General features: G+C 62.9%; 1 protein-coding gene across 5 annotated transcripts; it reads right to left on the reverse strand.

Moving 5' to 3' along the window:
• Nucleotides 1-2,484: 2,484 nt before the first annotated feature.
• Nucleotides 2,485-17,086, reverse strand: EXOC3L4 (exocyst complex component 3 like 4). 5 transcript variants are annotated; one of them, XM_060003878.1, is made up of 13 exons: nt 16,527-16,639; nt 14,509-14,680; nt 11,553-11,974; nt 10,047-10,683; nt 8,970-9,081; nt 8,629-8,751; nt 8,163-8,263; nt 7,882-7,962; nt 6,659-6,773; nt 5,966-6,085; nt 5,728-5,880; nt 4,938-5,059; nt 2,485-3,675 (listed from the first exon to the last, which is right to left on the reverse strand). In XM_060003878.1, exons 3-13 carry the CDS (start codon nt 11,956-11,958, stop codon nt 3,483-3,485), a joined length of 2,163 nt encoding a protein of 720 aa, XP_059859861.1. In that variant the 5' UTR covers nt 11,959-11,974; nt 14,509-14,680; nt 16,527-16,639; the 3' UTR covers nt 2,485-3,482. The 5 variants fall into 5 exon arrangements, with proteins under 5 accessions (XP_059859861.1, XP_059859862.1, XP_059859859.1 ...); XM_060003879.1 differs by having other exon boundaries at nt 14,509-14,605; nt 16,527-16,607; XM_060003876.1 differs by lacking the exon at nt 14,509-14,680 and having other exon boundaries at nt 16,527-17,086.
• Nucleotides 17,087-20,814: the final 3,728 nt, after the last annotated feature.

Genomic DNA, 20,814 nt, shown 5'->3' on the forward strand with positions numbered 1-20,814 from the left:
GGGGAAGGACTGTCCCATCTCCTCCCCCTGGGCCGAGGATGGACAGTGGGCAGACACTGACCTTGGTGGGCGGGGCCTCTGACCTGCTGGAGTTGCCTAAGTGACTCAGGGGTAGCAAAGGAAGGGAGGGGACAGAGAGTGGCCCCGGGGACCCCGCAGCTCCTCTCCCCGCCAGGGCAATGCTGAGGGGCCCCGCCAGGACCACATCCTAGCTGCTGAGGGTGCTGCCCCTGTGTCTAGGGGCCCCATGTGGTGCAGGGCCTGGAAGGAAGGGGCCGGGGTCACCAGGCAAGGAAGGAAGAGGGAGAGGCCGTGGAGGCACGGAGGTGACACGATGACTGCCCCTCGCAGCAAGCCCTTGGTGCTGGGTCTCTTTGGCCAGTCTCATCTACCCCTGAGTTCCCTCACCTACTGGGCGCTCCCTCCCACATCGCAGATAAGGAGACCGAGCCTCAGAGGGGAAAGGGCCCAGGTCACCAGCTGTGGGAGGGCAGCGCTGAGACCTGAACACGCTCAAGCATGGGCGAAGGGCCACAGAGGGCACAAGTCCAGGTGGAGCTAGGGGGGACACCCAGGTCCCTCCTGTCACCCCAGGCTATCCTTGGGTAATCAGGCTGGGTTCATCCTGTCCTCGGACCTGAGCACCCTGCCTTGGGCAGGCGGCCCCCACACCCTTTCACTGCCCTCCAGCCTCATCAAGGACCCACAGGCTCAGGGCCAGAGAACAGACGTGACCCTCAGTCCATGAAGGAGCCCCAGGAAACATGGGCACTGGGGGAAGCCAAGCTGAGCCGAAGCGGGAGGAGTAGGGGGCCATGCGGGGGGAGGGAGTGGCCAGGCAGAGGTGCGACCAGGGGTCAGAGGTAGGGCCCAGGACCCGAGATCTAGGGGCAAACAGGATGTCCTGCTGCACAGGGGAACACAGGCACCAGGCAAGGCCCGGGCACTGACAGGGGCTGGCACATTCCAGGAACGCACACACATGTGAACACACACACACACACGTGCACACAAGCACACACGTTTCCTTATCAGCCAGACAACATGGTTCACAAGTTCGGAAGCAGCTCTGAGAGCCAGCCCCCTCCCCCCATGCTTGGCCTGGACAACAGGATGGCCACGGAAGCACTCTGGCCCTTCGCAAGGCCTCATGGGACCTGGTGGGCAGGGGGGTCCTGAGCACAGCCCCCAAGCCCGGGGCAGAACAGCCAATGGCCAGAGCCCTGGACCTGAGCCAGCCCCGGGTCCCCTGGCCTCAGCCCTCCCTCCAGTCTGCAGCCTCCCTGGCTGCACCCCCGTAGAAGCTGCCGTCTGGCTTCCTGCTCACCCCAGCTTGGCCTTGGGAAGCTGACCCCAGCCCCCAGACTCTGCTGGGCTCACAGGCACATCCACAGGGCACACATACCCACCGGGCACGGAGGCTCCTGCCGGGAAAGCCCTAACTTCCTGCCTCTGGGCCTGGGTCTCAGCCTAAATCCTTCCCACTGCAACATGAGGCGTCTGCTCAGACCCACACCCCTCCCCAGCCTCCCGCTGGGGGCCTTGCCCACTCACTGACACCATCCACCTCAGGATTCACTGACAGAGTCCCCCACCCCTGCACCCAGCCTCTCTTCGGCTTTTTCTTGCAGATGGTGGCCTGGCCAGACACCTGCGAACACGGGGTCACAGTGGGGCCAGAGCCTGGCTTTACGGCAGGCTCTTAACTTCCCTCTCCCCGGCCTGGGAGGCACAGACAGAACCCTTATTTCACAGCTGGAAAAACTGAGGCACAGAGAGGTGAAGAAACTTGCCTACAGTCTCCTGGATCCCCTCCCACCTCTGCAGCCTGGCTTAGAAACCCAGCCCCAGGACCCTCAGCCTGCAGCCAAGGGGCTCAGGCAAGGTCAGGCCTGTCAGGGTCAGGGCGAGGAACAGGGCCTGCAGGAGGGGGCCTCCCTGAGGGGCCTGGGGACTGGGACTCAAATGTGGGAGGGGGTGGCAGGGGCTCCCGGGGGAGAACCTGGCCAGGACCAAACCAGATCAAGGCTTCCTATACTCTCACCACCCCCCCGGCCTGAGACTCTCACCCAGACCACTGCCAGCCCCTGGGCTTACATGTGGGGTCAGGCTGACCTGTCAATCACCTGCCCCTCCCTAGGAAGAGAGGTGCCCCTCCGATACCTCCCCTCTCCCTGGCTGTGAGGATCCCAGGCCACCAGTGCTGGGGCCTGTTGTGAAGCAGTGCCAACCTCCACCCTCCGCTGGCCTCAGTTTCCCCACTGACACAAGGACCGCTTGTCAGCGTCAGCACTCACACACCCCGCCGCCGCCCCTGTTCCCGGAGCCTGGGAGCCCCATCCTCTCTGCTTCCTCCTTCCTGCCTTGCTCACCCCACCCCCACTGGATTCCCCACTTGGGAAGATCTGGACACTCCCTCGGCCCCCGGCCTGCCCCACCCCTGGCCAGGTGCCCCCATGGAACAGGCTGCCGCTGGGACCTGTTCCTGCTCCCCCCGGGACCCCGAAAGGGGACTGGGGGGAAAGGCACCTATCGCTGCCTCCAGCCGCATCCTGTCCGTCTCCCCATCTCAGAGCTCAGCCTTCCTGGCAAGCCCGAGGTTATGGACGCAAATGGGTTCCAGAGCAGCGTCAACTGCAGGCTGGAGCCCAATTTCAGTGCCAACTATTGTGAGAGGAGAACGAGGAGGGGCGTGCGCGAGGGCGCAGCGCGGTGATCTCCTTGTAGCGCCACGTCCAGAGCCGAGACCTGCAGGGGCACCCCCCATACACACACTCCAGGTTGACACTTGCCCTGCCGCAGCACACAGCTCTCACTGCTGGGAAGTTCCTCTCACAACTAACCCAAATACCTCAAGCTGCAGAACAAGGCTTGGCCTTTTCTTGTCTCCCAGGGCCCAGGCCTGCTTAGAACGGGACAGAGCAGCGCTCACCCCGCTGGGCAAAGCTCACTAGGCACGCGGCACTGGGGGCCCGGGGTCAAAGCCTGTCTTGCTCTGCAGCCACAGGGGTGGGCCTTCCCAGTTCTAGACCTGCCTCAGTCTCCCCATTGGTGCAGTGAGCAGGAAGCAGTCGTCACCAAATGGAGTCACCACGGAACTTCTGGCTGGACCCTGGGTGCATGGGAACCCAGGCCTCCTGCCTGAAGCCAACTTGGCCTGCCCCTCCTTAGGGAGACACCATTTTCATTCATGTTTATTTTAAAAATAAATACTCTGTTCTTCACTTTCAGACTGGGGTGGCGCTGGACAGTTAGGCAGGGAGGCCTTCCTGGGTGGGCAGTGCCGATGGGAACTTCTGACACGCCCGAACCCTCCCCCGCAAATGCCTGAGATGCCTCTCATGGCTGTTCATTCTGGTCACCAGCCATGCGTGGCTGAGGACGGGAACTCCACGACCATGGGCTCCTGACTTGGGGCTCAGTGCCTGGGGGAAGATGGCCAACCCTCCACCTGGGGTCGGCCCCTCTCAGGCCCAGGAGCACTAGATGCAGGTGACTAGCACATCCATGGAGGTGGGCACCTCGATCTCCTCGAAGAGCACGTGGCCCTCAGCAGCGCCGGGGCCCCCTGCCTTGGCCACGGCCCTCAGCAGGTCCTGGGCATGCGTCAGGAGGTGCTGGTTCCGACGGTGGCCCAGTCGGCGCAGCGCTAGAATGGCCAGCACGTGGTCCCGCCTGCAGAGACACGCGGACCCTCACTGCAGACCCAGCAGCTTCAATGACACCCCAGACCCCGAGGTGAGGAGAACCCTGGGGGCTTGGGCTGGAAGTACGAGTGCACCCAGCATTCCTGGAGCCTGGTCTCAGAGAGACTGAGAATGAGCCTGGAGGAGCTGTGCTCCTGGAAGAGGTGGCTGGGCCTTGAAGGGTGCGAAGCCACGTGGAGCCAGGAGGGCAGGCCTCTGTGGCCTACGCAGAGGTTCAAGAAACCTAGTGGATTGAAGGATGCAGCAATGCGGCCACACGGGGGCGGGGCCGGGGGAGCCGCTGGCCTCAGAAAGGAGTCAGGGCCTTCCGCTTCCAGCCCTGTGCGGGGAGCCACAGCCAGGCAGCACGCAGAGGCAGCATGGGGGTGGGAGGCCTGCGCCCAGTGGCATCAGGAGCTCCCCCTCCCCTCCCGAGCACCCCAAGAAGCTCGAAGCACCGCCCCACAAGCTAGGGAGGGCAGGCCAGCCCAGGGCAGGAAAACAGGGACGGGCCAGAAGGGGAACGTCGGGCGCTTGGAGGGGAGGGGTGGTCACTGCGGGCTGGGGGCCTGGAATTTTCCCCGGGGGGTCGGGGTGCAGGGCAAGGCGGTGGGTCCAGGAAGGAGCTAGGCCGGGGGTTTTCTGCAGTCTCCCCACCCTGGAATCTCCAAGGCCGTGGAGAAATTCGGGCTGGGATTTCCATGGGTACCATGACTCACCCCCCCCCCCCACCACACACCCGGGATCAAAGCCTCCTTCCTCCTGGCCAGGTCTGGGGCTTCCGGAAAGAGCCTTCTCCCAGGGGTGGGGGCCGCGGCCTCTCCTCAGCCTCTCGGGGGAGGGACGTGTCCCCACCATCAGACACGGGAGGAGAGTCTCCCACTCCCTTCAGACTCCAGGGGTGGGGACGTCTCTCCCCATCTCACCACAGGACTGAATGTGGATGGTGAGAATAGACCACGAGACCACGAGGGAAGGGCAGCCCCCATCCCACGAGGCTCCGCCACAGCCTGAAGGCCGGGGACCCTTAGCTGCTGCACCTGCACCTGCGCACTCAGGCCGGCGCTAGTCCGAGCCCCGCCCGGGAGGCGCCCCTTCCCCTCCCCCTCCCCTCTCCCCTCCCCCGAACCAGCTCGCGCCGCCCTCAGGCTCGTCGCCCGCCCACCTGCAGCCGCAGGGACACTTCTGCAGGCACGAGTGCCCTGACCCCAGGGCCCCGCGGGGCCCGCCAGAATCTAGTGGGGAACGGACCTGATGTCGGGGTAGCTCCGGATGAGTGTCTCCAGGTGCCGCCGGATGTCGTCTTTGTAAGTCTCGCCCAGTATGTCCGCCACGCACGGGATAGCTCGGCCCAACCAAGTGGCCTCAGAGCCCTACGGACACAGGGAGACGCGTGCGGGGCGGGCCACTGTCCCCCCCCCGGAACCCCCTTGCCGCCCCTGCCTGCAGCCCATCCATTAGAGCCCCGTAGAGCCCTCCTGAAGCCACCACCGCGGTCCCACTGGGTTGCCTGCTGCATCGCGGAAGGGGACGCGGGCCTCGGCACCGTGGACTCAGTCGCAGCTCAATAGTCATCTTCCCTCCCCCACGATAGAGCACGGAGGTGTCTTCCAGAATCTCCTCAGATGGGTAAACCGAGGCCCCGCGGGCAAGTCCTGCCTGGAGTCGTACAGCGGGTGGGGGACCAGCTACCCAGATAAGAGGTGTATGTGTAGGGAGCAGACCCTCGAACTGCTCAGGGTCAGGGGCTCAGGAGAGGTCTTCCATAGTTCCCTCCCATCAGACGGGGCTGCGACCCTCATCCCTTCCCCACACACCCCACAAACTACATGCAAATGAATGCAAACGTATGCAAAGTGTCGTCCCCACCGGCCCCGCTCCGCTGGGGGAGAGTGTGCAGAATCACTTCCGACAAAGCCTGCCCCGCAGGGGCTCTTACAGGGGCGAGCGGAAATGAGAATGGGGGATGCTAGTGGAGGGTCCCCACGCTGGAGGCCCCCCGAGGAGGCCGGCACGCCGGGCAGCCAGACAGTGCTCCTACCAGGTCCTGGAAGGTGTTGCCAATGGCCTGGGCGTCCAGGCCCATTTTCTGGGAGCCACTCACGCGCTCCACACCCCGGAACCGCTCGCGGGGCCTCAGCGCCTGCGCCAGGTACTCGCGGACGACGTAACGGTGTACCTCCTGCAGAGTCTCCTGGGCGGCCAAAGCGGGGGTCTGGGTCAGGGTCAACAGTAGGGGCCCTGGGCATGCCCCCACCACAGCTCGCCCCCTCCCATACCTGCGCCCGGGGCGGGACCACATGCTCGAGGTGGCCGGCGAATGCCACCACCTTGTCCAGGAGGGGCTGCAGCATGTCCTGTGTCAGCCAGGCCTTGGTGCACAGGACCTTGAAGAGCGGCTGGGGGCAGAGGGGGTCAGGAGTCTTCTAGCCAGGTGTCCTCCCCACGCACTAGACCCTCCCCTGGGAGCCCCGTGCATGGCTCCTGACAGGGGTGTTTCAGGCCAAGGGACAATCTGTCAACAGGAAGAAATTCTGGGGAGCTATCTGACCCCCTCTCTACGGTACCTTGGTGACATTCCCTCTCCTGCCACAAATTATGTCACTAGGCCTTTCCCAGGGACTGCCTCCTCCAGGCCCGGAGCCCCAGTAGGCAGAGTTTGAGTTTGAGTTTGAGCCTCTAGCCAGGCCTTGCTTGGGGAGTCCTGGGGGGGCCTTGAGGGGCCGGATGAGGAGAAGTTCCTTGGACACACCCACTCTGAGACGCGGAGACTGAAGAAGGTAGTTGTTTCCCAACTGTTTCTGCTCAGCTGGGAACTTGTCTGGGTCCCCCGCCAGCCCCCCGACACACCACCCCACCCCAGCACTGCCCCCACGGTAAATGAATGCCGTGACTTGGGCTTCCAGGCTCCAGGACACAGGGGGCACCTGCTGGGCATGGAAAGTGGGGAGAGGAGGGCCCATTCCCCTCACCTGCACATCACCCTGAAAGCCCTGGAGCAGCTGCTTCTGAAAGGCGCAGGTGGCAGCCACCAGGGGCTTCTCCAGCTCTTCAAGGCTTCCTGGGAACCTGGCCAGAAGATGAGTTCTGGGGAGGGGCCAGGACAGGGGACAAAGTGAGCAAGGGGGAACAGGCTGGGGTCAAGGCCTGGCATACAGCCATGAAGACTGGTGCCACACCAACTCCATTCACTTAGACTATAATGTGAAGGGCAGACCCCTGGGGCTGGGAGCAGAGTCAAGTGAGGGGCCAGCGCTATGCCCAGACCATAGAGGGGCCGGGCAGTGGAGCGGTGTGGCCCCACCGCATGGCAGAGCTCCCCTGTGGCAGCGCTGAGCCGAACCTGCATCCCTCTTGGTGACAGAGCAGTGCAATGCAGCCATTCCTGACACAGGGGCCCCTCCTTTGAGCCTCATAACTGCCTCTCCAAATATTATAATGTCCCCATTTCACTGTTGGGTAAACCGAGGGCCAGGCTCTGCCCGGTCCCCAGCCCAGGGACACAGAAAGGCAGGCTAAATTTCCATCAGGGGCTTGGCCAGAGGCTGCCTACCGAGGAACAGAGAATGTTCCCTGGGGCTGAACCCCAGGGTTCCCCGTGCCCAGGGCCAGTCTGGCCCAGGTTAGGGACAAGAGAGTGTTCCAGAAGCAGTGCCTCGGCGTGGTCAGGCTTTGGGGTCACACAGACCTTGTTCACGTCCCAGATCCAGCCCGTCCTGTCTGTGTGACCGTGGACAAGTGGCATTTCCTTTCTGAGCCTCCACGTTCCCATCTGTACATGGGGACCCCACCCTTGCGCTGCAGCAGCTGATGCATCTTAAGTGGGGGGGACACTAACGCTTGGCACAGAAGGCGGACAGCCAGTGCCAGCCCACGGGGGGCCTCTGCCTTCTGGGGGTAGATAAACCCAGGCCCCAGCACGAGCAAAGCCCTGGGGGGGAGTGTCAGGAAGGGCTTCTTGGCCTCTGCTCGGCCTTGAAACTCCCCGCATCCCTTCCAGGGCCTCAGCTCTGCGGGGCCGAGACAGGACCCCACAGCGGAGACGGAGGCGGAGAGGCAAGCTATCCCTGGAGGCCTCCTGGGAAGGCCGCCTGAGGCCGCCGCGGTAGCCTTCCCGGTCCCGGTTCCCTCAGTTTGCGCGCCCCCTGCCGGCCGTGCTCGGCACCGCCCCTGCGGAGGAGCGAGATAAACCCACCTGAACTCCTCGCAAGCATTGATGTTGGCGCACAGGTTAGGCTCGCTCACCGCCCCCGACTCCAGGAAAGCCTTTTCAAACCTGGCGGAGAGGTACGCAGTGGTCTTGGAAACTCTTTCTGGCTTCTATGACCTCGCGTCCGCCCTCCCTCCGGCCTTACGATGAGGCTTGTCCGGGGATCTCGGACACTGAGCCAACAGGATGGGCCCTCCCCAGGGACGACCACCGTCCACACCCTGGCCACTCCACCCACCACACCCCGGCCCAAGATGCGCCCCTACCTGGGCAGGAAGAGGCCAAGGGCCCGCGTGCAGATCTGCAAGGTGGTGGCCTCCAGCTCCGCGGAGATGACGCCGGCTGCCTTCACGTGCTGTGCCACGAGCTGAGAGCGATGCCACGCGCTGAAGGCGCGTCTGAGCCCTCAGTCCCGACGCCCCCAGCCCCCCACCTCGCGGCCCCGTGATGTCTCCAGCCTTCCCTGCCCTTCCTCGACGTCTCGCCTGCAACTTCCAGCGGCCCCAGCCTCGAGGTCAGCCCTCCCAACTCCCCCCACCCACAGGGCCGCCTGCTAAGCTGGGAGCTGTGGCCTGGCGCTCCCAGCTTGGCCAGGCAACCCGAGGGCCTCTGATCCGGCCCCACATGGGGCCTCAAGCTCCCGTCTAACGGGGAGGCGGTTATGACTATTTTACAGCTCTGGGTGTCTCTACCGCCTGAGGCCCAAACACATGTCCCTCCTTCTGGGCGCACCATGTGTACGTCGACGGACAGCGACGTATGGTAGTGGCCCTGCAGCACGTCGGGGGCCTCGGCAGCCACCCAGCGACTCTGTTCTTCCTGCAGGATGCCATCGAAGCAGCTCGCGATCTTGGTCTGTGCAGGGTAAGGAAGGGGCCGCGGTGAGACCCTCCCAGGAAGGAGGTCCCCTACCTCCCGAGCCCAGAGCCCCGTCACGCGCCCTTGGAGACAGGGGCCACCCTGCTGGTGCACAGGCCCACGCCTGAGGGCACGGAGCCTCCCTGCAGTGGGGCGGCGGCGGCCACACTCAACCTGGACCCGCCCCCTCCCGCCTGGCCCCTCGTGGCCCTTACCTCCAGGAAGCTGGCGTAGTCGCTCTCGAGTCGGGCCCACACATCGGGTGCCAGGAGTGGGGGCAGCGGCTCCGAGGGCAGAGCCAGGTCCTGGGAGCCCAGGAAATCAGGACTGGAAGGCAGGGTGGGGCCTGAAGTTCTGAGCAGAACTCTGATGGGGCAGCGGCTGCCCCTACTCCCCTCTGGATAGGCTCAAAGCCTAACGCCATCACCGTGAGGGCCCCGAATCTGGGCTGTTCACATCCTCAGCCCCCCAGCACGCCCTCCAGGTTTCCATGCCAGACACCCCTCCCCGCGGCTTCTGACTGCCGGACTTCCTGTTACCCTCAGCAATCAGGTGTGCATGCGCAGAGTGCATAAAGAGGGCCGTCCAGATGGACCTTGACCAGGTTGCCTCGGGTGTGACCACTACCCTCACGGTCAGGGTACACCCAAGACTGAACTCTAAACGCCCCCAGGACCATGCAGCTCAGGGACCAGCCACTATCCTGTCCACACTAGGGAGGCCCAGACAGGGGCGGGTACTTGTCTGAGGCCACAGGGCCTAGTAAGGAGCCCAGAACTTTGGCGCCCTCCTCCGGCTTGCCTGTCTGCCCGTGGGGCTGGGGAGCGCTCAGCGGGAGAGGTGACCCACCCCACGACGTTCTGCAGAGCCCTGAACCCAGGTGTCCATCCAAAGCGAGAGTGGGGCTGAAAGCCAGCTCACGCCAAGCGCTGTGAGCCCACGGCTGTGTCCTGCCTGGAGGGGTGCCCGTTGCTAATTTGCTCAGAGGCACCCTGTGGACTAGCTTGTGCCTAACTGGGCTCCCTGCCTCATAAGCAACCCCCGCCCCCCACCCGGATGCTTTCCAGCTTCAGGAACCGGCGGCTGATGGCCCCCTCCCCTCTCGGGAGAGCACCATGGTCTAGAACGGAGAGGAGAGAATGTCGAAGCCTCCCGGATATCGCCAGCGCTCTCCGGGGAGGAAAAGGGGAAGAAAGGTGCCCTGTGCTCTTTAGAGCAGGTTCCTGAAGGCCTCTCATGTGGGCAGTTCCAGCCCCTCCTTGCCCCTCATGGCGTCCTGGCTGGGGCCTCACCTGCTGTAGACATTGGAGGCCCAGTCCAGCAGGGTGTAGAGCTGCTCGCAGCCGTGGGCGTCGTGCGCCAGCTCCTGGAGGCGCTGGGCCACTGCGCCGTGGAAGGCGCGCCGGTAGGCCTCCCACGCGGGATAGCCGGCGGCCGCGTAAGCCGGGTGCACCTCCAGCTGCACCTTCTGCAGGTCGTGGCGAACCAAGCGGCCGAGCTCGTCCAGAAGCTGGGCCAAGCCGGACCCCGGGGCCTCCCCCGCGCTCACCTGCTGCACGCGCTCCCGCGCGCTCCGGCGCACCGCGTCCTCCCAGTGCTGGCGCCAGTGGCGCGGCGTGCACAGGAAGTCGCCGTCTGCAGGGGGCTCTGGGTGGGCCTCCTCTTCCGCGCGCACCACGCGGGCCAGCTCCGCGAGCACGGCCGCGTCCACGCCGTCTGGGCCCAGGGTCTCGAGCACGATGGCGCCGATCTCCGCAGCCAGCCCATCGTAGTGCAGGCACAGGTCCATGGCGCGCCGCGCAAAGCCCGTGGGGTCCTGCTCGAAGGTGCGCGAGGCTTTCTCGGCCACTAGCCGAGTCTCGAGGTGCCGCAGCTGCTCGAAGGCCGCCAGCAGTTTCCGCTCCGTGATGAGGTCAGCCACGGATTTGTCTTTTGCGAGGTCAGGTGAGAAGAGGGGCAATGAGGGGGACGCCTCAGCTAGGCCTGTCAGCCCCAATCCCACACATCCGGAGCCGGGCTGCCGGGCCCCAGAGCTGCATCTGAAGGCCTGCTCCAGGAGCAACAGCCCCAGGTGCCCTGTGTCCTTTGGAATCACCTTTGAAGAGGCAGAACCACAGGTCCCAAGCCTGGCTCAGAACAGCAATTGGGATCAGCCCCTGCCTTCCCGCTCCCCCACTCCCATTCCCACTCCCAGCTCTACAGAACTAGACCTGGTGGCTTCAAGTACAGTCCTGACTGCAGGTCCATTGGGGTCAGAGCTCAGGGTGGGCATGCCCAGGCTCCTGCCACAGTGTCCAGCTTCAACACTTCTTGCTGTTCCCTGCTCTGGGCCAACTTCCAGCCCCTAGGAGCGCTCTACCTTCACCTACATTCCCCCTTCAGGGCCTTACTCCAATGTGTCCTCTCCTGGGCAGCCCCCTGACCTCTCCTCTGCCCCATGGCTCATAGGCACCCTCTGTGACGCTGTGATCTGAGAGGGCCAGTGCCTTCTCCACCACTCTGGTTTGGCCAGGAGCCAGGCTGTGGAAGCCTCTGGAGTCCTGGGGTCCTGCAGATCTGGGTTCACATCCCATTTTTCCACTTCCCAGCTGTGAGACTTGAGGCAAGTCACTTAACCTCTCTGAGCCTCACTTTTCTCAGCTGCCCTTGTTGGAATGTTGGAAGAATTTAACGTGAGATTGTACAGGGGCAGGGGTTTGGGGTAGCTGGGGAGGAGAGCCTGTCAGGAAGCCTAGGCCCCACTGCCCCCCTCTCTGGCCTCGGTTTCCTCCCCCGCTTAGCAGTGAGGAAGCCCTCACCTTCTAGTTCCGCAGGCCCTGCCCCAGTGGATGACTGCGGGCTGACACCGTCGATGGCCCTTGAGGGCGCCTCCCGGCCATGGGCCACCCCTGGCCCAGTGGCAGCCTGGGTCTGGTCAGCAGCCGGGCCCTCGTCCCGAGCACGCCGTAAAGACCGGAACAAGAGGCGGGAGCTGCGCCTGAGCAGGCCTGGGTCCTCCTGGGGGGCGCAGCCCGAAGCCCACTGGCTTGCCTTTGAGAAGGCCCGCCGAAGGGTGCCCAGGCCAGGCCTCAAGCCCTCACGATGGGCGCTGGATGCATCCTCGCTGCTTGCCTTCCGAGTGCCCTGAGCTGGGATCTGGGGTACCACAGGCTCCCTGGCGTTGTGCAGCTCCGGCCCAGAGGCCACTGTCTGAGGCGACGGCATCTTGGTGGCAGCAGAGCTGGGGGCGAAAAGGAGGCTCAGGAAGCCCTGGGGGTGCCTAGCCCCCAGGAGCAGACACAGAAACCCATGAGAGCCCTGTGGGATGTGCTGGGGCCCAGTAGCTTAGTCAGGGAAGCTTTCCCCAGGAGGTGACCCCAAGGCTGTCAAAAAGGAAATGTCACCAGGCAGCTCCCATGGCCAGAGCCCTCTTTGTGCCAGGCTGCAGCTACTTCTGCAGACACAGACAGCTGCTTCCATCAGGAAACTTTCCCTGACACCATCTTCCAAGAAGGTCTCCTCCAGGTACCCACCTCACCGGCTTTGCCAGGCCAGACCCTCCCATCGGAGCTGGAGACCCTCCCATCGGAGCTGGAGAACGCGTGGGTTCCGGGGCACAGCCCGACCCGCAGCCCACAGTCCCTGGGGCTGGGCCCAGAAACCACGTCCAGGACTTCCTGGACCTTAGGTCCTGAGGCTAAAATGCCCACCCCCTCCACAAGCCACTCACTGCCCCCCACCCCATCCTTCAGCTCACCCCCATTCAGCCATCAGGCCTAACTGCTTCTGCTCAAAGCGGAGCTCAGGGACCCCCGTGGGAGGCCATGCCTTTTCCCTGGGTGTCTCAGAACTGGAGGGAGGTGGGGTCAGGCCGGAGGGGGCTGGCCTAGGCCACCGGGGGCTTATCGGGCCTTGCAGCCTGCAGGGAAGGTTGTGGGAGGGGCCGTGCTTCTATATTTAACCAGGGGTGGGAGGTTCCCAAGCTGTTTCTCACCCATTGCATCTCCTCCCCACCACCCAGGGAGGTATGCTCTGGCCCCTCCCCGACAGAGGGTGGGGAGGGGGTCCCCAGGGCATGGGGGTGCAGAACAAGGGCTGCCCCTGACCCACCCCGAGCAGGGCCCTCACCACCCGGGCTCCCCCAGGCTCCGCCCACACCCCACCCCCTTTCCGCCCAGCCTGGCTGTGTTTGACTTTCTGCCTTTAGGTTAAGCTAGGGGTGGGAGGAAGGAGAGAAACTTCTTGGCTGCTGGAACCTCCCACCCACCCCATTGTGTTAAGAGGGGTTGGAGATGGTGGGGGGCCAGCAAGGTCTCACTTTGGCCTTGAAGAAACTGGGGCCCAAAGAAGGGCAGGACCTGCTGAAGTCACTGACCAACCAGAGGCTGAGACCCCCCCATCCCCAGGTCACCCCTCACCGTGGGGACAAAGGCCAGGCTGGAGCCAGCACCTGACTCTTGGGTAATAGTGGGCAGGAACGGCCTCTCCCCGGGCCTCAGTTTGACACCAGGATGGGCAGGACCCAGACCCCTATCCACCCCCTCATGCCCTCCAGCGAGATGTCTGTGCGGGGGTCAGACATGCAGGGGGTCCGCTGAGGCCTACCTTCCTCTCCCAGAGGCCACTGAGCTGCTGGAAGGAGGCCCCACTGAGGGAGGGGCAGGCTCAGGTGATTGATGGGGGCCTTATCAGCCCCACCCCGGCCACAGGTCGCTGTCCTTCCCTGGTGCCAGGACCCGGGGACCCTGCCCGCAGACCAGCCCAACGGTAGGGAGCATTGTCACAGGAGCCGGCCATCCCCTCCACCCACTGCCCCCCCACCCCACCCCCGGTGTCCCCCAGTGCCCAGCAGGGGCAGGTGTGGTGATGAAGAAAGCCATTCCAGCTGTGCCCAGTCTGCCGTGCTCCGGGCTCTGTCTCCAGGGAGTGTCTGGGAAGGACAAGCTGGCCTGCCTTGGCTGGGAAGAGCTCACACTTAGTAAGCACCCCTTGCGTGCTCAGCCCAATGCCCGACACACGTCAGATCCCCGTGACAACAAAGTGGCAGGGTGTCGTTCACCGCATTTCATACATGAGGAAACAGGCTCAGAGAGGGACAGGGTCTTGCCTTAAGCCACACAGCTCCCGGGTGGGGAGCCTGGGCCAGCCCAGGTCTCTCTAGGAACCTGGGAGCAGAGGCTGGACTCCTGTGTCTCCCGGCATCAGCAAGCCCTGCTGCCCGAGGAACCCTTTCTCCTGGCAGAGGTTCGGAAGGTGGGGTCAGCTCCAGATGCCCGGAGCGGGGTCGGACTTGAAGCTCTCCCAGGAAGCCTAGAGGCAAGTTCTGGGGGAGGAGGGGCAGCTGGTGGCTGGGTCTCATGGGAGGTCACGAGGCAGAGACTTGGAGCCCACCTACCCTGCTCAACCACCCTCGTCCCAAATCGGAGCTGCACTGAAGGCCCATCGAGGCCCCCAGCTGGTCCCTCTGCCCCCTGTTCCCTGAATCCCGCTTCTGCAGCTTCCCAAGTCATTCTTGACCCTCACAAGGCACAAGTCAACCCAGTCTCCTACTTTAAACCCTTCCGTGGCTCTCCGCAGCCCTCAGGCCAAGCCTGAGTCCCACAGCCTGGCATTCGAAGCCCCCCGTCCTGGACCGAGCTTTCTGCAGCCTCATTTCTGGGCCTCCTTGACCTGCACCCATCCAGCCCCACCAGCCGCCTCGTGCCCGTCCAGCCTCCCACCTTCTACTTAGGCTGCTCCTTCTCCCAGCCTCCCCCTCTACTCCCCGAATCTGACCTGGTCTTCAGAACCTCAGGCGCAGGTGCCTCCACCTCCAAGGAGTCCTCGGGCTGTGCTGTGCCGCCTGTGTGCTCGCCAGGCCCTCGGACTGTCCCTGTGGCGATGGGGCCTCGTCACTGGCCTGCGGACCTCTGTTCTTCTACCCGCTGCCCGTCACCCCAGAGCCAGCCTGGCGGAGGAGTGAACTATCAATGTAAGGGTCACCCCCTGCCTGGCTGGCGTGGCCAGGCGTCACGCTGGTGTCTTCTGGGCTGCAGACTCCTTGCCGACTCTACCTTGGCCCCTGCCCCGTGCCTGCCTCCCCACCCATGGGGCCTCTCTCTGGCTTTCTTTCTATCTGTCCCATTGCCCTGAGTGTTCAGAGGCCCTTGTGCCTGGGACGCGGTGCTGGATGAGCTTCAAGGCCCAGGAGGCCCAGGCCTAGCCTGAGCCCTGGGCCCCATGTTCTCCAGGTCAGGCCACGGCACCCACACCGCAGGGCCAGTGGCAGGGGCAGGAATGCCACCCAGAAGACATGGCCACTGGAAGTTCCCATCTGGGGCCACCCTATCTGTGACCAAGAAGTCAAGTTTGGGCTTCCCCCACCACTTGCTATCCCCAGCCCCAGCTTCCACCCCCTTTTCCTAGGCCTTCCCTCCTATAGCATCTCCTCCCAGGTATCCCGTGGTGCCCTTCCCACTCCCAGCCTCTCCGCCTACCCTGAGCCTGGACTGTCACCCCATCCTTCAAAGCTCCAAATTAGCCACCTCGGGCAGAGGACTGTGTCTCCTTCATACCTCCCACCTGCCACCCCCCATCATCTGATTACAGGTCCTAACTGTACCCCTTCCTAGACCCTTTGGAACCCATCTCGTCAGAGCAATGGGGGGGTCTTGCCAAAACATAAACCTCCCTTAAAACCCTGCCTTGCAAGGTAAGGTTCTTCTCCTGAAATACGGAAGAAGACAAGCGTGTGTTCTCACACTATTCAACATTTGCCTAGAAGAACTAGCGAAGGCAATAAGGCAAGAAAAATGAATAAGAAGTATAAATATTGGGAAGGACCCGATAAAAAATGTCATTATTTGTAGGTGATATGATCATCTGCTTAGAAATAGCTTTTCTATACTCCAGAAAAGCCTATTTTTAAAAGGCACTTAAAAGGCTTCCCTTTTTAATAGCAACAAAACATAACCCCTCTCCCCACCCTGGGCTGCCATCACCCTCAGGAGAAGCACAGATCCTTAGCTGGGCATTCAAGACCCTTCCTAACTGGCCCCTCCAGCTTCATCTACTCAATCCCTCACCCACTCTGATCACTTGGACGCACTCACCTCTCCTCCACACCTTTGTACAGACTGTTCCCTCTGCCAACAGTGACCTCACCCCCACCTTCTGCAGCTGCTGACTCCTTCAAGGCTCAGCACATGTGGCTCCTCCCCCAAGAAGCCTTCTCCAACCAGCTGAGCCCCAGATCATGGTCAGCGCCTCCTGCTCTGGGCCTGGTTCCTGCCCTGGGCACACCTTCTCCCATGATCGGGGGACAATGACAGGGTTTGGGACATCTGCCTCTTGACCAGAAACCCCCCCCAGGGCAGAGATTGGGCCTGACCCAGCCTCCAGCCAGGGCTGGTACATGGCAGGTGCCCAAGGAAAAGAGAGAAACAATTTCATGTAGGCGAATCGGCCCGTAGGTGTGCCACTGCTTTGTGCGTGTGGTTCCGCACAACTATGCGTTGGCCTGAGTGTGTCTCCCGGTACGCGTGTGCCTCAGAGTGTCTGTGAGTGGTTCTGTTCGTGAGTCCGTGTAGGTCTGCATGTTCATGTCTGTATGCTTTCTAGCTCTGTGCGTTGTGTGTGCATGTGTGCACGCGTGTATCACTGTGATTTGAGCTGGCATTCTGGCCTGGGCTCCGAGCCGGGGTGCTCAGCCTGGAAGGCCACTAGCAGAACCAGAGTTGTCCTCAGCCCCTTGAGTCCCCGCCTACTCCCCACAGCACCCCGGTGGCCCTCCTGCCCCACCTGCACAGACATACCTGCCGGGTGAGTAGACACTGGGCCCCAAACAGAGCAGGGCAGCCAGGAGAAGCCGGCCGAGCAGGGGCCTCAGAGCGGGGCCTAGGCGCTGGGGCCTCTGGAGCAGCCAGAGCGAGTGACCAACAGCTGGGACTCCCCAGCTACCGCCAAGCTGGCCACGGCCCCCAGACCCCCCCAGCCCCACCCTCCACCGCAGCCCCATGCTTTCACTTGTAGAAATGCTCCCACCCCCTTCCCACTCCAGAGGCAATCACTCCAACCTTTGACTCCTGGCAGCGCAGGCTCAGGTTCAGGCCAGGGGCCATGGAGGGGAGGGACGAGGAAGCAGCGCTCCGGAGGCCATGGAGTGGGTAGACACGGCTGGGGAGGGCTGGTCAGACTGAGGCCAGAGGCAGCAGGCGCCAGCTGGCTGGAAGGGGGCACCCAGCCCACAGCGGCCAAGCCCAGAAGGACCCCTCCCTCCAGGGCAGAGTCGCCAGCGCCAGCCCTGTGCCCTGCCTGGCGCTAAGAGACCCGAGGGCAGAAATGGGGGGGAGACAGCGACGGCCAAGGGAACATTGTAGGCCACCTGCCAGGAGCTGGAAGAAGGAGAGGGGCCCTCGAGGACAGATAGGATTACGCTCAGGGACAGGAGGGATAGCAGGGGTCCGCCCGTGAGGGAAGGTGAGGAGGTGGGCCTGAGCCTGAGTGGCCAGGAGCACAGGTCCCACTCCTCCAAGGTGGCTCCAGCTAAAGACATTTTGTGGGGAGGGTCACTGAGGAGACGCTGGCCCGACACCCTCCTGGGGGGATTCCGCTGCTGGCGTCCTAGGGAAAAATCTTAGGGAAAATCCAGGGAGGACAGATCCAGGCCTGTTCACTCGGGCTGGAGCCACAGGGGCGTGGGGCAGAGCAGGGGAGGTGCTCTGGGCAGCGTTCTGAAGAGAGCAGACACAAGCCCCTGAGCTGTCCCAGGGCTGCCATAACACAGTACCATGGGCTGGGGGGCTTAAACAGCAGACATTTATTTTCTCACAGTTCTGGAGACTGCAAGGTCCCAGATCAAGGTGTTGACAGGGCTGATTTCTCCTGAGGCATCTCTCCGTGGCTTGTGGACGGCCGTCTTCTCCCTGTGTCTTCACATGGTCATCCCTCTGTGGGTCTATGTCCTCATCTCCCCCTCTTATAAGGCCATGTTGGATTAGGACCCACCAAAATGGGCTCATTTTAACTTAGTCACTCTTTACAAAGACCCACCTCCAAATACAGTCACGTTCTGAGGTACTGGGAGGTAAGACTTCAACATGAGAATTTTTTGAGGACAAAATCCAGCCCATAACAGATTGGAAGGCACCTGAGATGCTGCAGTACCTTGCTGACATCTGCACATGGACCAAGCTGTACCTGGAGATACCAGCACCTCCTCCAGGAAGCCCTCTAGTTTTCCCTTGAGTCATTAGCTCCCACAGCCCTGGGTTCCCCTCTGTGAAGTGGGGCCATAAGAGTCCCAGCTCAAGCCTGTGAGGCACCCCGCTGGTTGGGTGGGCCTTCCCCCCCACCCCCACTCAGGCCAGCCTGCCCAATGGCCTCCTGTCCCATGTGTCTCCAACAGTCAGAGACTAAGAGATGAGGGGGCAAGCACAACTCAAGAGACCGAAGTGGGGGGGCCCTCGAGGTGATCACCCAGGGCTCTTCGGTGGAAGTCCTGGGACCCCGTGGGGTAGCTGCTCTCCAGCCATATTGCACTAGGACACCAACTCAGAAAGGCGTAGGGACCTGCTCACGGCCACACATCTGGCAAGAAAGAGGCTAGGCTTCCAGCCTAGATCTCTGCCTCTGAGGACTGGGTCTTCCCATGGGGCAGGGTCCTGGTGGACACTGGGGGCTCCTTGGTCTGCCCCTCCTGTTCTCCAGGTCACGGGGCACATCTGAGTGCTGGGACCTCCCAATGTAGGTCACCTCCACTCAAAAGACAGGTCCCTAAAAAGTTGGTGGTGCCCAGGCCTAGGGGGTTGCCCCCAGACCTCTTCCCAACTCCCAGCTGCACCCCACCCCTGCCCAAACCTGTGCCCGCTTTTCAGCATGAGGCTGTGCTGTTTCTTTTACTCTATTTCCATGTTGTTTTCCCCCAACTTTCTCAGTAAAATCCCTTCGGAAAAGTCCCAGCCTTGTCTCAGAGGAGCCGTGGGCACAGGGCCGGTCTGGCCCGGGTCAGGAGAAGGCCGAGCAGGGGGGGCAGTTGGGAAGGGGCGGAACAGCTGGGGACCCCAAGAAGAGAGCAATTCCTCTGCCCCATGTTGGGCTGCACAGCCCTGGGAGAGGCATTTCTCATTCAGCCTCAGGTTATTCCTCCATAAAATGGGGTTGTTGTTGGGATCCAGTGGGCTCACCTCAGCAGAGGACCTGGCACCCAGGGCAGGAAGGGAGGGAGAAGGACCACACCACCAGATGCCTGCCTGTCCTAGGGGTTCCTGGGGAGCCAGGCTACTACACGCTGAATGTAGAGGCCCAAAGCGGCAAATTCCACTTACACTGCCGCCGGGTCCAGGGCAGAGACCGGCCTGGGAACAGGACACCAAGGCTCCAGCCTCTGCCCCTAACCGGCTGTGGGCCTGGGCAGGGGTCAGTGTCTGTCTCTGAGGCTCGATCTCTCCGAGGCCGATGTTGCAAAGTTTAGGTTGGCCAGCTCCTGCGTGCTGGGGGCGGGGCCGCAGGAGGAGGGGCGGAGCATATATCTCTGGCGCCGCCCCCTACAGTTACGCGCAAGCTCGCGGGTCAGTCGTTGTGCGCGTGGTCTCAGCCTGCTGGTCTTGAAGGGCCGAGGCCCTGCGCTGTGCGGGACAGAAGACCCACAGGGTGAAGATCGCCCCCACTGGGCTGCCTCCCCGGGCCTGACACCCCCTTATTCTCCAGCTCACGGAGCACGACGGGGACCCGGGACCTCCAGGTGGGTCGCCCCCACCCAAGAGCTGCCCTGTTAGGCGGTGAGCTCCAGAGTGGCGTTGTGGGTACCGCTAGGGCTTAGGCCTCGGGCGCACCTGGGATCCTGCCCCAGCCCGGCTCTTTGTCAGCTGTGGGACCTTGAGAAAGTCGCGTTTAAATGGCTGCAACACTCTGCCTGGGAGGGGCGAGGATGAAATCTCAGTAAATAGCACCATCGTCCCGCCCCTCCCCAGCATTCCACACCAGGAACCCGGAAATGACTCCTGCTTGCTCAGGCCCTCGACCCAATCCCATGTGTCAGCAAGTCCTGGCAAGGCTTTCTGTGAAGTGTCTGCCCCCTGCCCCCTTGTGGAGCCGACAGGAAGGGTCTGTGGAGGAAGAGGGGCGGGACCTTGAAGGACAGCCCAACCCCCTCCTAAGAGGACCCATCCTGGGCCTGTGTACTGGCCGCAGGTTTAAAATTAAAGCAGGCTGCCAGGCAAACTTCTGCACCTCGCCTCCCACCTCTCCTGCATTTGGGGGGTGGGCTATTTTTAGAAAGAAGGCGGGTAGGAGAAAGTGCCTTATTCATCCTGGAGGTTAGCAAGGCCTCCAGGAAAGAACAGAGGGGCCTGTGTCTCCCACCTCCTCCTCCAGGTTCACCAAGACCTCACGCTACCACCCACCTGGGCCTGTGGATTTGTTGAGCTAACATCTAGGCAGGGCTCCCCCTTGCCAGGCCCTGAGCTTCCTCAGGGCTGGGTCAGCCTGGCTGAGAGCAGGGGGCCAGGTTGGGATGATGGGAGGGAGTGGGTCCAGGCAGTGATCAGGTTTCTGCGCCCCACGCCCACCCCAACCGGCCAGCAGAGCCAAGAAACGATGTCGCTGTACCCCACGGAGGGATAGGGCCCTCGCGTGGCCCAGGAGGAGGTGCTACCCAATCTCCCACATGGGCACTCTGGCTGGATCAGTGGCTTCCCAACTTCAGGGATGCCGTCATAGCCGGGGCCAGCAGTAGCCTTGGGCACCTCACTTGGCACCTCCGCTTCCTCATCCATACAATGGGATTACGCAAGGATTTAATAAGATTCAAGCTGGAATAGTGCACCCCACCCATGTACCATTCCTGTGCCCTGCTGCACCCAGAGTGGGTAGGGGGTGACAGGAGAAGTCCTGCCGCGGGGTCCAGCCAGGGCTGGAGGCCCCAAGGAGGGGGGGAGGCCACCTAGAGCAAGCTGGTCTATCCTTGGACAGCCTCAGCTGAGGCCGAGCAGAGCAGAGGGCCCTAGGCAGGGCGCCAGAGCAGCAAACACGACAGTCCCGCCAACCACCCTCACCCCCAGTGTGGAACACCCAGTGGTCACTCACTGGGCACTCTGGTCTGGT

Source organism: Delphinus delphis, chromosome 2, assembly GCF_949987515.2.
Source record: "Delphinus delphis chromosome 2, mDelDel1.2, whole genome shotgun sequence".
Classification (NCBI taxonomy): Eukaryota; Metazoa; Chordata; class Mammalia; order Artiodactyla; family Delphinidae; genus Delphinus; species Delphinus delphis.